At 39.3% G+C, this 14,292-nt stretch overlaps 1 protein-coding gene across 5 annotated transcripts in view; it reads right to left on the reverse strand.

Annotated features, from left to right (window-relative positions):
* Positions 1-14,292, reverse strand: part of LOC109414420 (arylalkylamine N-acetyltransferase 1) — a 99,040-nt gene that overhangs the window by 14,029 nt on the left and 70,719 nt on the right. Inside the window, exons 2-3 of one of the 5 annotated variants that reach the window (XM_062851613.1) lie at positions 6,686-6,717; positions 6,326-6,436 (exon numbers count right to left, since the gene is read on the reverse strand). The exons of 2 other annotated variants lie outside the window; for them this stretch is intronic. In XM_062851613.1, coding sequence (XP_062707597.1) covers positions 6,326-6,436; positions 6,686-6,717 — 143 coding nt within the window. Of the gene's footprint in view, positions 1-6,325; positions 6,718-14,292 lie in introns of all 5 variants that reach the window. 2 more of the 5 variants (XM_062851615.1, XM_062851616.1) reach the window with 2 other exon arrangements.

The following is a 14,292-nucleotide window of genomic DNA, read 5'->3' on the forward strand; positions in this document are numbered from 1 at the left end:
CCAGAGGATGTGTAGAGATGAGTTTGGCTGGAACGCCGTTTCAATGGCTAGCACCCATATCGTTTGGGAGCTACAGAGGAGGTGGCGCGTGGACTCGGAGAATAGCTAGTCCAGAGGCAGTACAAGAGGTGGTCCAGGGGTTCGGAGTCGGCTTCGTAGGTCATACCGGTGCCCTGCGGTCGAGATCGACCCTTACAGCGATTAAGTGGCCGCTGAGAGGAAGTCCCGGTAGCGGTGCTGTCGTGGCGTCGGTCTACTGGGTTGGATCCGAGCCCGCGGTTGGAAAGGGGTCCCCGGCAAGAGTCGGGGCAGTTGGAGACCCTGCTGTCAGCAACCTTCTGGTGCAGCTGATAGGGCCTGAAGGGTAGTGATACACTTGCCTTCAGCAGGTCAGATCGGGTTGCACGTGGGCATCAGTTCTTGATGTCTGCAAAGCAGTTGGGCGCTGGCGCCCGCCTTCCGAGGACAAAGGGAGTGGCGAGGACCACTCGGGAAACTGGCTAAGCGCCAGCATGTTACCGTGATGGACTCTCCAGAGCGAGTCATCGATGTTCGTTGCTGCTAGGCTACGCAGCTAACCTTGAGGGTGCGATGTGCACTAGCCCCTCTCTGAAGCAATACTCTCTCTTCTTGGCGTAACGTCCTCATTGGGACAAAGCCTGCTTCTCAGCTTAGTGTTCTATGAGCACTTCCACAGTTATTAACTGAGAGCTTCCTCTGCCAATGACCATTTTGCATGCGTATATCGTGTGGCAGGCACGAAGATACTCTATGCCCAAGGAAGTCAAGGAAATTTCCTTTACGAAAAGATCCTGTACCGACCAGGAATCAAACCCGCCACCCTCAGCATGGTCATGCTGAATACCCGTGCGTTTACCGCCTCGGCTATATGGGCCCTATTGAAGCAATACCTTCTTGGTGGTTCCGGAGAGACGTAGGGTTCGGCGACCATAGGAATGGTTTAGTAGGTACGAGGAGAGAGTAGTCCTGGCTTTTACTTTTGTTGTAGAAGACGGCCTCAGCCCCACACTACCCTAACCTTCCTGTTAGGGTGTCTGTTGAGCAGATTATCCCCCTATGGTTTAGAAGGGAAAAAAACCGCCGTCGTTTGGTCGCTTTTGTTTGCGCAGCTAACGTATGTGCTGTGGCTGTTCACTGTAATATGTGATGGTATCGGCTTGCCCATCCGCATACGAAAAATTCTCACGCCGTTCGGTATCCCAGAGAAATAATTCTTCCACACGTCATTTTGAATGGAAATTACTTGCCCGTATTGCTGCGTGTGGTCGGAGATGGCATCGTTGTCCATTTGGGGTGGAAGATCGTGGATCCTGACGGTGGTAGTAGGGCCATCCATGTAAACGGGAATACCTGATTCCTTCGAGCGTAAAATAGTGCTGAAGATGGTGCTGCTTCTGTAACCGGGGAGCTACGCCTGCATTGTTCATTTCAACCAACAGACAGTTTTTGATGTTGTGCTGCTGAATGTTCATGAGCCATGTCAACTTTAACGAATTCACGGTGTGTTGAAACACGATTATTATCGCACTTTCATGAACCTAAAATATTTTTTCGTTGTAAGTTAGCCTTAGCTGTATATATTAAGATTCGGGAGGTTAAAAAATCTTTCATTGGGGAAAATTAAAATAAATTCGATTTTAGTAGTTTACCACTTTTCCCATATGATATGGTATTACGCAAATCTTATGAACCTAAAATCCGCTAGAAAAAGTCCCCTTTCTAATAATAAATTTGAAACCATTTAGGCAGAAACGAATGCAAAAGTCTCAACAACGACTTTAAATTTGTTTGGCGTTCGTTTCATGTGTCCAGCAACTACAGTCTGCCGAAAGTCATACATCGTAAAACTCTACATTCCTTCCATATGTCTTGTAATATCTATGTACCATCTATGTAATGGAGGAAAGCAAATACTTTCCATAAGTGTGACTCATACATTTGAGGAAACACCATACACCTGTGCCTCGTACCACTTGCAGCACATACTTTTCATGGGCTAATTTGCCTGAAATGGCGGGTATAAGTTGCACATACTTTGCAACTTCGATTGCGAAATCATTTAACAAATATGGTGACTTAATCACGCGTATTTTTTACATTCATGTTAACTGTGAATTAAATTGTTTTAAGCTAGTTTAGCAGAAATACTGATAGCTCTTCGAATATAATAAAAAACTTTTATGTATATTGTGCTCTGATTTTGCAGGGCTCAATGTTTTACTAACAAGTGAAAATTTATGCTATGAATACTTTTGTTCGCATGTTGGACTCATAGGGCCGATTTCTTCACCCTGGCTTAAGCGTTAAACCAGGTTTAACTATATGGGCATGCCTGGTTTACCGGTTAATCCGACGTGAAGGAATCAGCCCTTAGAGAATAGCTTTTAATAACTCTTTCGGCACACGCCCTTGATACACGTACTTTAAGGTAAGCATATGTAATTATTTTTTTTTATTGTGAAATTAATCAATGTTTGATTGAAACAGATTTAGATATGATGATGATGAATCTGGGCATGTTAGCGGAATACATGTACGCAAAAAGAATATCGGATTAAGTACGAGACGAAGAAAGCAAAATCGTAGTGCAATTAAATAGAACAGTCCTTAACTCTTATATTTTTACTTAGTTTTAGATACGTTTATGTTTGATATGTTCATTATTATGTATGCTACGAACAAATTTAACTAAATTTACAGATCAAATAAAAATTGAAAGTGTAGAAAAAGAATAAGAAGACATCGATGTTCTGGAAATGTCATAAAATATAAAAAAAAACAACAAGCAGTGATGTGCAAAGTGAGGCATTGACGCAATTTGAGGTTTCAATACAACTTTTTAAAGACAACTTTTATTCGGAATCATAGATAGATTTTGATTGCTAAATAGTTATAACACATAGAAGATAGTTGAAAGGTATCGAGTGTTTGGGTGATTTTTTAATTCACCTCTAATGGATAGTTTCCACTTTGTAAGTACAGTGCAGTGGTTTTTCAGTTTTATGACTAGTCGTTTTAATCACTATTCCTTCTTATTTTATCACGTTTTTATCACGCTCTACAAGGACAGGTGACATTTCTCCCCATAGTGCATCTGTTGTCAAACTCACTTTGCAAAAAAGAAGGAATTTTACTTGGGAAAAAGAAACTTTATTTTATGCAGTCATAACATTGAAACCATGAAGTTTTTATCAATACCAAAGTGTCTTATAAAATAAAACTACAGATTACCCAGACGAACATAGAAAAAATCACTGCACGAGATTACTATTATTGCAATTCATCATATTACTTGCAAACTGATATATTTTAGGCTTATACTATAAGATGTCATTCACATTGACATATATAAAGCATGCGTTGCATTCGGTAGGACAAATTCTTAATAAAACATGCGATGTTTTGAAAAAGATTTCAATACAATTTGTATAATTGTACAAATGTTATGACATTCATATTACTTATCATGACTAGAAAATATCACGTTAACTCGCTGTTTCATCTTACCCCACCCGTTTCAACTTGCCCCGGTGTACCATATTTTAAACCAAATGTTGAATAATCATTTTTGAATCCATTAACATAATATGACATCGCCAATGTATGTATGTATTTTGTGTCAACTTTTAGGAGATAAGTCTTTGAAAATTTTAAGATATTGTATGGACAAAAGTCCTTATCAAATCAGAGGCAGAACTTTTACAAATAAGTCACGCACGCTCAGTATAGTCGACTCATACTTTTTGGCAAATATCCATGTTGATGTGGTTTGACATGCAAGGTATGTGCAACTAATACTCGTCATTTCAGGCAAATTAGCACATGAATGGTATGTGCTGCAAATGGTACGAGTCACAGGTGTATGGTGTTTCCTCAAATGTATGAGTCACACTAATAGGAAGTATTTGTTTTCCTCCATTACAAATATCTATGTACCAGACATATGGAAGGAATGTAGACTTTTATGATTTATGACTTTCGGCAAACTGTAGTGGGCTGGACACATGAAACGAACGCCAAACAAATTTAAACTCACTGTAAAGACTTTTGCAATCGTTTCTCTTTTAATGATTTCAAATTTATAATTAGAAAGGGGACTTTTTCTAGCGGAGTTTAGGTCCATCAGATTTGCGTAATGCCATATCATATGGGAAATGTGATAAACTACTAAAATCGAATTTATTTTAATTTTCCCCGATGAAAGATTTTTTAACCTCCCGAATCTTAATATATACAGCTAAGGCTAACTTACAACGAAAAAATATGTCAGGTTCATGAAAGTGCGATAATAATCGTGTTTCAACACACCGTGAATTGCTTAAGGAATTTTTCAACTTGATGTAAGCCGGATCGCTTCGGTAATGCGCCGAAGTCCACGACTAAAGTATTTCTTCTGTGCCAAGCCATGTTGCGTGGATGCAAAATTTATTCGCAACAGAAGAAAGAAACTTCGATGCAGAAGAGCGTTGAAAAAGAAAGTCTGCCGCAAACGAAGGGCGCTTGTCAACTGAGCTCGCTTGTGGTACACAGCGTTGGCGTGGTGTCGCTGAGGGTGGCCGAAGACGCGACTGCTCGAGGGTTAATATTAAAAATGAGCTGCACTGTGCACATTTTCAGTGCGGAATGCCATTCCTGCTCCTATGTACAGCAGAGGACACTCAGGCCGCCTTAGTCTGACCGGTAAGGTAAGTTGCTCAGGGACGGGACCATTTATTTGCAAAGAGTTGCATTCACATGCTACTATCTCAGTTCAGAAGCATGCTATCAATGTATGGATAAATTTAACCTTGTAATTTTATCTGAAAATTTGCCGAATAACATTAGGGTCGCACACACATACCAAAGTCGTGAGCAAGCTGTGAAGGCAAGTCTCCACGCGATGAATGTAAATTACATTCACGCCATGGAGCGTTGCGTTGGCTGTCTTCTGTTGACTCAATTATTGTTTCTACACTAGTACATTGTTCTACAAAAGTTCCGGTAAAACAAAAATGGATAAGCGTTCCAACCATTGGTTTTTGCTACGATGTTTCTGAAGCTAGAACAGCAAGTGAATGTAACTGATTGCCAATGAATGAACCCATCCCTGGGTTGCTTGGGCAACTGAAAACCAACAAAGCGAAAATTCCCAATTTTAGCGTGACGTACTTAATGGATGCTCCCTTACCGGACGAGTGATACAAAGGGAAAACCTGCAACTTTCACAAGAAAGTGAATGTGAGAACTTCTGGGCGATCACCATCTTGAATGCCACCTACAAAGCGTTATCCCAGAGCACAGACAAACAGACGTAACACTCTAACATTTCCCATCGTATACCGATTTAACGGTCTATTTAAATATATGATAGTTGGCCAACTGCCCACCCATGGCGCTTACATCGTTTTTCTTTGAGTTTGACGTTTGCTCATTACCGCCATCTAGTTGATGGTTGGCCAAACTTAGACCTTTTAGCATTGGGCGTACATGCTTCCGGGACTATGATTTGAATCGAAAAGTGTTCGAAATGTTACGTCTGTTTGTCTGTGCCCAGAGCATAGTCCGTCTTCTAAACGAATGAGTCCGTGGGAAGTTATCAAGCCAGCTTCATCGACGGCCGACTTCCCAAGAAGCAGGTCAGACTGATAAAAGAAACGATGGACAAAATTCGAAATATGTGTTAACTATTGATGTCATCGACTAAAAGTTTGGCATCACCCCTCAATATGATGTATGAGCTTACGTTTGGGGTTACATTCGTAAAACATGGAAATGAAACTTGGTGATATCTTCGTCATCTTTTGTTCAATTTTATTTGGCGTTTGATTTATTATCTTTTGAATGAGATCTAGACTTTTAAAATCGAATGCAAATTTACGGAGGCATAGGCTTGAAAATATACCATGTTTATGAGGGAGGCGGACTTTAGCTTGAAAGTGTATACCAGAAACTAATAAAGGTAACTAACTAACTCTGGAGCTGCGCTACTCAATATCCATAACATTACACATACCTTGAAGCATTGGTATCTCATTCGTTTATATTGAAAATTACTACTTTTATTATTACCAAATAATTTTAATTGAGATAATTAAAACTGTGTCTTAAACAATAACAATATGATCATTATGTAACAATTAGAAGCTTTTAACAATATGTTATTTTGACTATTTGAATGCATAGACGAACGACGTTTAAATTTCTCAATTGTTGCCTTCTTTACCACCAACAGTGCATAACTTCAAAAGAGCAATCCGACACCATCACCCAAACCAAGTTAACCGCCACCGCAAAATCAGTCATAAATCAGATTGCAAATACTTGCCATAGTGCACGCTTCATCCAGAAGGCGATCATTTTCGCTACTCTTGACAGTGAATCTGCCCAGGTGCGAAATGTGATTTTGAATTTCGATCTCCATTTTTCCCAGTCGGATCTTACGGATGATTCGGACGATATGTGATACACGCGACACAAAGTGATTAAAGTGGGTACCAAAGGAGGGTAACTATCATGTAGTACACGTTGAATATAAATGAAAGTACACAAAACAACACGATGAAGATGTTTCACGACACAGATTGCAAAAATAATCGTATGATCTGTTCCGGTGCAGCGAGGATATTATACACTGATGGACCACCTTTCGTGAACACAGATGAGCTAATGCATGCAATCAATTTACGAGCTTATGATTTTCCGAACGTCTCGTTTTACCTGCAAAGAAAGAGGGAAGAAAGCTTTCATGAGAAATTGGTTGAATGAATCTGAAGGAGTATGGGATTGTGCACTGAGAAAGTGGGATTAAATATAAGTGTAAAACTAAAAGATGCGTACGATAATAAGGGGGAACAATATGTATTGTTCCTGAGTAATATGTTTTAAGTGCCCGTATTGAAATAAAGTCGATGATGCTAGTGTAGTTTCTTCGCATATATCACTGTTCGTTTAAAAGCTCTGTATTATACCGTGACCACTCGCAAGGGAGCGATGGAAATTTGTTAAGTGGGGTTAAACGCAGTGAATAGCGGAAAGAAATTCATTCATGCAGGTATTTACAGAGGTATGCCCAGACACGAAGTCTGAGTTTATATAAAAGCATATATTTTAGAGGACGAATCTGTGTTTTATTGAAAATGTGAAAAGAATGACTGTACAGAACTAAAAATATTGATTGCTGATTGTCTAAGGTCATTATAAATGCAAACAGTTTTAGCTTTTATTGATATTTTATTACATTCAATTATATTCTAATCACTCCTTTAAGCAACATAACATTAAATGAATTGAGCTTAATATCATTCACGTAAAAAAAGTAGTAACTGGTAAACGAGCAAATCTATGTATTTGGGCGATGGCACGACGGACGCGTTATATGGATTTCTCGACAAAGCCTACGAGAAATTTATTTATTAATTTATTTTGTCGTCAATCAATTCATAGACCAAATTTTAAAGTAAAATGTATAGTAAATAAAATATGTAACAATAAAATTCTTAATTATGATTTTCCCCTGCCTTATTGCCTCGTGTATCTTGAAAAGAAAAAAACAATAAGTGTCAATCTATACATTGTTATGTCAATTGCTTCACAATAACTATTATAGCAGGACATCATTCTATATTAATGGCCCATTAATGCCATAGTCATTTTTTTGGTATTGATTGTAAAATAGATTTCTATTTTGAAACAGCCAAGGGTCTCTTGAGCATGAGCATGAGCATGATTGACCGCCCGCGGTTGCTCCTCTGTTATTGCAAGGACAACTGCATTTACACAAAGAACCAACAGATGATGCTTGGGATTAGCTTTCTCTTCATTCTGTAAATGCTGGAATCCCAATACTTTTCAATAAGCAATACCAGCGCCGGCCGCGTCCGAATGCAGGTCAATTGAGGATAGGGAAGGAAGTGATGACGTGATTCTCGCTTAGGCCAATAACCGAGGAATTCTCTGCGTTACTACGAGAAATCACTAGGAGTTTGGACAGGGGAAATGGAGATGTGTTGAGGATTTTGTCGCGGTAAACGAGTGTAATGTTTTGATTCGCGATTAATAATGTGCTCGCGAAGAAATACCCTTCTAAACCTTGGACGACGAACGCGATCTATTGTGCCTCAAAACTCACCCTACATAAGTTATTCATTCGCAACTAAGGAGAACATAATGCTAAACACCGACGCATCTGTAGTTTGCGTTTCCGCGCGAGACAATGCTGAACGCGATCAATTCACAAGTATTAACAAAATAACACGTGATAAATAAATCAGAAAGATCTTACCGCATGGTTCGCCGTCTATCTTTTACCGACCCTCTCTTTTTCCAGAAATTCATGCAACCTTTATTTGAGTCAAAACATGTATTCATTTGGACTAAAATATTACAATTGTCGACACCGAAGATGACGAACCATTCAAATGTTTGTGCTTATGCAAAAAATGAAAGGAAATTATTTCTTATCAACTAAATGTGCATTTGGAACTAGCGCCGACACATGACGTGACGAACTTTTCAATATTTGTTAGATAAATACACAAAAACCAGAGCAGAATTGTATAAATCCTTTAGCATTAATTATTATGATAAAATGGAAAGAGCTCACCAATAAACATCATTCGAAGTGTCCAGTGCGTATGTGCTACAGCATCTTCCACTAACTGGCCTCTTCTCCGAAATCACACTGAACCGCCACAACTACACATGGGTACGACGATGTGGACATTCAAATTGACGACGACGACGACTCAGCCGGTCCGAATAAAAAAAAGCGGCTTTTTCACTTTGCCTCCAAAATCACACTAAACCGCCCCGTACGAAAATGAGCACAGCCAAATCGGCGACGACGACGCGGCAGGCCCGAATGAAAGAAATGGCCTCTTCCAAGCCAAGGGTCTCTTAAATAAAGACAAATCAATCAAATCAATTTCTATTTCTGAGTTGACGAGTGGGATCATAGAAATTTAGATTTTCTAGTACATACAATAGTGCAATTCACTTTTTGTGAGTTAACCTCGTTAATGGAAGCTATCATGGCATATTCTCGTCTTTTCTTGAGAACAACTAAATTTATTAACATTGCGACTCATAAAAGGGCAAAGGTAGTGTTGTCCAACCAAGCTTACGAAGAGCAAAAAAAAAGAAATTGTTTTTTAACAGACTCTATACGATTTACGTGTGTTTCATGATATGGAGCCCATACAATACTACAATATTCTTACTTATGAGATGTACCTACAATGTTTTGATTGTTTATGGGTCATTGAATACCGGTGGAGACGTTTTTCGTCCTCTTGTAAGGAGAGTCTGTTCTCTGTTACCAGGGACGAAGGCCTGTATATTATGTGAAGACTAGTTACATTCACCGCACTAATGGGGATGATCATTAGCAGAGCAGTACCTATTTTGCACCCAAGGACATCTGCAGCCAGACATGCCAAAAGACCAAACGTTGACACTGATTACTATCTTGTTCTCAGTAAGTTACAAGCACGGCTATAAACCGTGGCAAACTCAAGAACTCAGCGACTGTTGCGTTTCGATATTCACCGCTTCTCAACGGCAAGTGTGTCAGCTCGTACTCATCGTTTGTCGGGGGGCGACCCAAGCTGCTTTCAGTGGACTGTATTTTTAGGTGGGGGGTTCCTTGCCCGACATCGCAGTTGTCTCTTACTGGCTTGTTCTGGCCAGTTCCGTCAAGTTCCATCCGATAGTCACATTGAAACACACAGATTAACTTAAAACCAACATTTAATTTCGCAACTATATTTACAGGACTGCACAAATTGATTATAACTTATGATACGACACAACACTTATGGTGGTCCAAATTTTACTAACTTTAATATCAAAAGCCTGCCTAAGGTTCGTCTATTTACTGATGATTGCCGAAGACACCCGATGTCGTTGGTCGGTCGTCGTTGCTTCAAGGGGGGTTACAGTGTCTTCCATAATTGTCTAGCTATCCAAAATGAGTGATGCATGCTACTCTCCAACATCCTCACCCACCCAGAAATTACCCCAAATTTTTTAACCGCATTCCAAACTTAACCTAGAAGACCATGCTGCTCCATCCAGTGACCGTTTTGGTATGACTGTCTCAGCTTCAGTGGGCAATCTCACCCACCATCGAAGACTGTGCATCCAATCCTTCTAGCATGGTATTTCGTTGAATGATGTACCAGTATGCCTTGTGTATACGATGTGTCCCTTCATGTGTTCCTACAGTGTCTTCCATAATTGTCTAGCTATCCAAAATGAGTGATGCATGCTACTCTCCAACATCGTTATTTGCTTTATGAACGAGAGGGACACGTAGATGACAGCCTTACCCGACGTCTCCAGTAAACAAAATTGTCTTTCTTTTTTTTTCGGACAGATGTGTCATGACAGAAATGTTCTCTTGCTGTTTGCAAGGAAAGCAGCAATGTCAAACATTCATGTAGTGCTTTCTCTTTCTGACAGTAAAATATCGAGACATTTATGTTCAGCGAAGACGAGGAAAATCTGTGGAAATCAATCCCGGAAGCGGTGAACGTAGTATCGCGAGATGTGATAGGTACTATGTGCAGTACGACGACCCAACGACCCAAAAATGGTTGGTTTGATGAGGTGTTGGGAAGCATATTGTCCTGAAGCCGTATATTGTTGTGTGGTACTCGGTACAGTAGAGCAGAAAGCGGCTGAGAAAAGAGTTCACCGCAGAAAGAAATAGTATGAGGAGAATGAGGCGCAAAATAGCGTGAAACAGAATGATATGTGGAAAATTTACGATGGCGAGCGGACAAAAACAACAAGCGCTGTCTCTCACAATGACCGATAAGGTAATTTGCTGACCGATATATACACTCTTTGCACACCTATGGATCACTCAAGAAGCAATCATTTTATAATAGAAATCATTTTTCGTACACAAAGGTCACGTTTTGTTCGTTTCCGCGTTTATTATTGATTCGGCCGATCAGAGAGAAAAATTTCTGGTGGTGCTACGCCATCCGACAGAGAAGAAAATTGTTACTCCAAGAAGTGATTCTCCCGGGTGGATTTTGAGTTTGGATTATGATAGTATTAATAGGTTTCTCTTTCCGTTCATGCGGCAGTTGTATGAAGTGATTTTTTTTTCTTTGCACTTTGGCTGGTGGTGCTACAGTTTGATGCCAAGCTAATATTTTTTCCGCGAACGAAAGTGGTCCTGTTCCGTGTATAATGTTGTGGTGTAGATGGGTCCACCGTATGTTGGTTTCCTCGGATCCCTATAAATTGAATAATGATAAAAGTTTGATTGCACGGGGACCTCAAAGTGATAGTTTTCAGTTGATGAGAGCAATCTGTCACCCACAAAAGTGTTTTGAATGAGTTTGAATAATAATTGCTAAAGTGTGTTACTGTTACCCACCGATTGTCCGTGATAAAAGGATGAATGAAATGCTCAGGGCTCCAATAAGAATCAATATGGTGAGATATTTCTGATTTTTTTTTATTTATACCCATATCAGTAAAATTCAAATGTTAGAGGTAAATGTTTATTTGGGGAGGGATGGATACCATCATATTTGATCTCGTTTCAGAGAGCGCTTAAGCCTAGGCTTGAGAGCCTGGACATACGGGGTAAATACCGTTGTCCCATCTCAGGATTCCAAAGGACATGGAGTGACATTAACATTCTTAGCATAGTCACTTCCAACGATGCGGTACATTATTATCAGTTTTCCAGGAACGGTTGGTACGAGATGTCCCCGTTTTCTGAGTTCAATAACAATAACAACGCTACACAGTAGGCCTGGCCGCTTTAATGCTTGTAATGCATCTCTGATGTACTATAACCATTAATAATGACAAGAAAAATGATAGGAGTAGGCGATCCTATCATTTTCCAGGAATTTTTCAATGAATGGCAGTGTATGTGTAGACTAGACTAGACTACAAATCATTTTTCGTACACAAATAACATTTTAATTATTTTATATTACTATCATTAAACCCCTTTTTTATATTTTTACAAACATAGAAATATGCTTGTATATTTCACTTTAGACGGTCAAAATTACTAAAATGTTGCAAAATAATCAAAACCACAATAATTGGTCAAAATTTACTATGTAACAATAATGGGCCAATTTGTTACCTATTATGGGCACACTGTTCACCGTGTTCAATAAGTTCTCATACAAAATACTAATTTAGAAAATGCAATTTTATTTCTCATCTATAATTTATATTTTCAAAATGAATCCATATATTGAAGAACCACATAAATACTGATCAAATATAGTATACGGTATAGAATAGCATCTTTTTCTACTTGTTAAGTTTCCTACACATGCCACTGGTCTTCACATAACCCATAGCATCATTCATGCATCTTCTGGGTAGCTCCACTTGCTGGTCGGTAGCGCGTGTCTTCGATTGGCGAAGCCACATGAGCTCGTAGACACTATACAAGCAACATACTGTCGCCGTCGAAAAAGTCAACATCTCACGGCAGCAGTGAAAAAGGTATCATTGCATAAGAAATCACGATTATATTAATTTGCATTAACATAATCTGTTTCCTGTCACTATTAACAGAACGGTTGTCGTTCGACTGTCCCACATTGGAAGGCACAGACGCAAGTCTCATAATGGCCCAGTTGTATTGTGATAAACGATAGCGTAATGTCGTTAGGCTGAAATAATAGAACGGTTATCGGAGCACTTATCTATCTCCAGTGTTGGCCGTTGGTAACCTCGATCGAGCAATCGTGCCGACTGACGCCGTTAGGGACCGATTGGTCACGTGGAAACTGGACAGATTTGGTCTAAAGTTCTACTTGAAATATGGTGGTGATTGTAACTACAAGTGATGGTTAACGACTACGTAATGTGAGCAATGGATAAGTGTGTTTAGAAATTGAACGCTGAACAGTCATTTTTCTTATCTCGCTAGTTTCTACTATGACCAATGTGTTCACGCGTTAAGCGCCATGTAGACTAGTTTTAAGAGCAAGGGCCATGTGAAACGTTTAATGGAATTAAACGGGGAAAGTTTTCCATGCGGACGTACTTGTCGCGTTGATTTATGAAGAAATCAATTGAGTGGAACAGGTTGTCTGATAATACGTATGTGTCATCTTAACGCTTCGCTTCAAAGTACATTTACTTTCCAAGCAATTTATATTTATTAAAACAAAAGTTATTAGTTTCATGGTTCAGGTAGGGGTGGGGGGTTGATTTGTTGCAAAGGGTAATAGGTTTTTAAGAAATCCTGGAATTACTGTTTTATTTAATTCTACTCAAAATCCTACTGACCTTGCAAATACTTTGCACGTTATCAGCAGCAAATTTCGGCCTTGACCGCAAGAAGGCGCGATAAAAGTAAAACAGTGGACCATTATCAATCTTGACTTTGCTTTTACTACAACTCACCCAAATGCAGTCAAAAAAACTGATTACCGCTCCTCATCGCTCGCGCAATCGATTCCGTTATGCAATCGCCACTGATTTCAATAGTACTTACTGCATAGGTACTACTACACCAGGGTGATTGATACGGTTTTGTGTACATGGCTGTGTTTTATTGAACTTATTTCAGCTCAAATTGGTTTGTTTTCGTCAAGTACGCTGCATAAGCATGAGTGCGCACATCGACGATGCAAGCAGAATAAAACAGAACACTCAGCAGGACAGCAAAATCAGAGCAACATTTTACTCTTGCAAACAACATCTTCAATGTTTTTTTTTTCAACTATGTTAATATTTTTACTATTATTACTATCAGTTTTTGTTTCTTCAAGTTTGTTTTATTAATTCCATAACTCTAGTTTACAGCGATGTTGAACTCGGTAAGCCGATGATCATTTTTATACATCATGCCCTGAGTTCCAAAACGCGAAGAGAAAAAATAAAAGTAGCACGAAATTTCAACTTTCATCAAGGCTGATGATTTGAAATTCATTAATGTTCTATATTTAAGGGCGAAACGTCCCAAGGAAATATCCGTCATTGCTCTGTTGCTACTAAGATGGTAATCCAAGTAACCACGATGCTCAAGCTTTATTGCATGCCGATATACGGTGTACTTAGAGCAATCATTACTTTACATGCAAATTTAAAGTTGATTTAAAGTGGAAATGGCAACTATGCGACTGCTCCAAGATTATACCAGTATAATCTTAATTTGATTCTATGATTGCCCACTTACACTTCAAATCAACCTTATTTTTTCATGGAAAGTAATGAATGCTCTAAGTCCACCGTATATCTATCTGCATACAATAAGGCTTCAGCATCGTGGTTACTTGGGAAGCTCATATTCTA

This window comes from Aedes albopictus, chromosome 2, assembly GCF_035046485.1.
Source record: "Aedes albopictus strain Foshan chromosome 2, AalbF5, whole genome shotgun sequence".
Taxonomy (NCBI): Eukaryota; Metazoa; Arthropoda; class Insecta; order Diptera; family Culicidae; genus Aedes; species Aedes albopictus.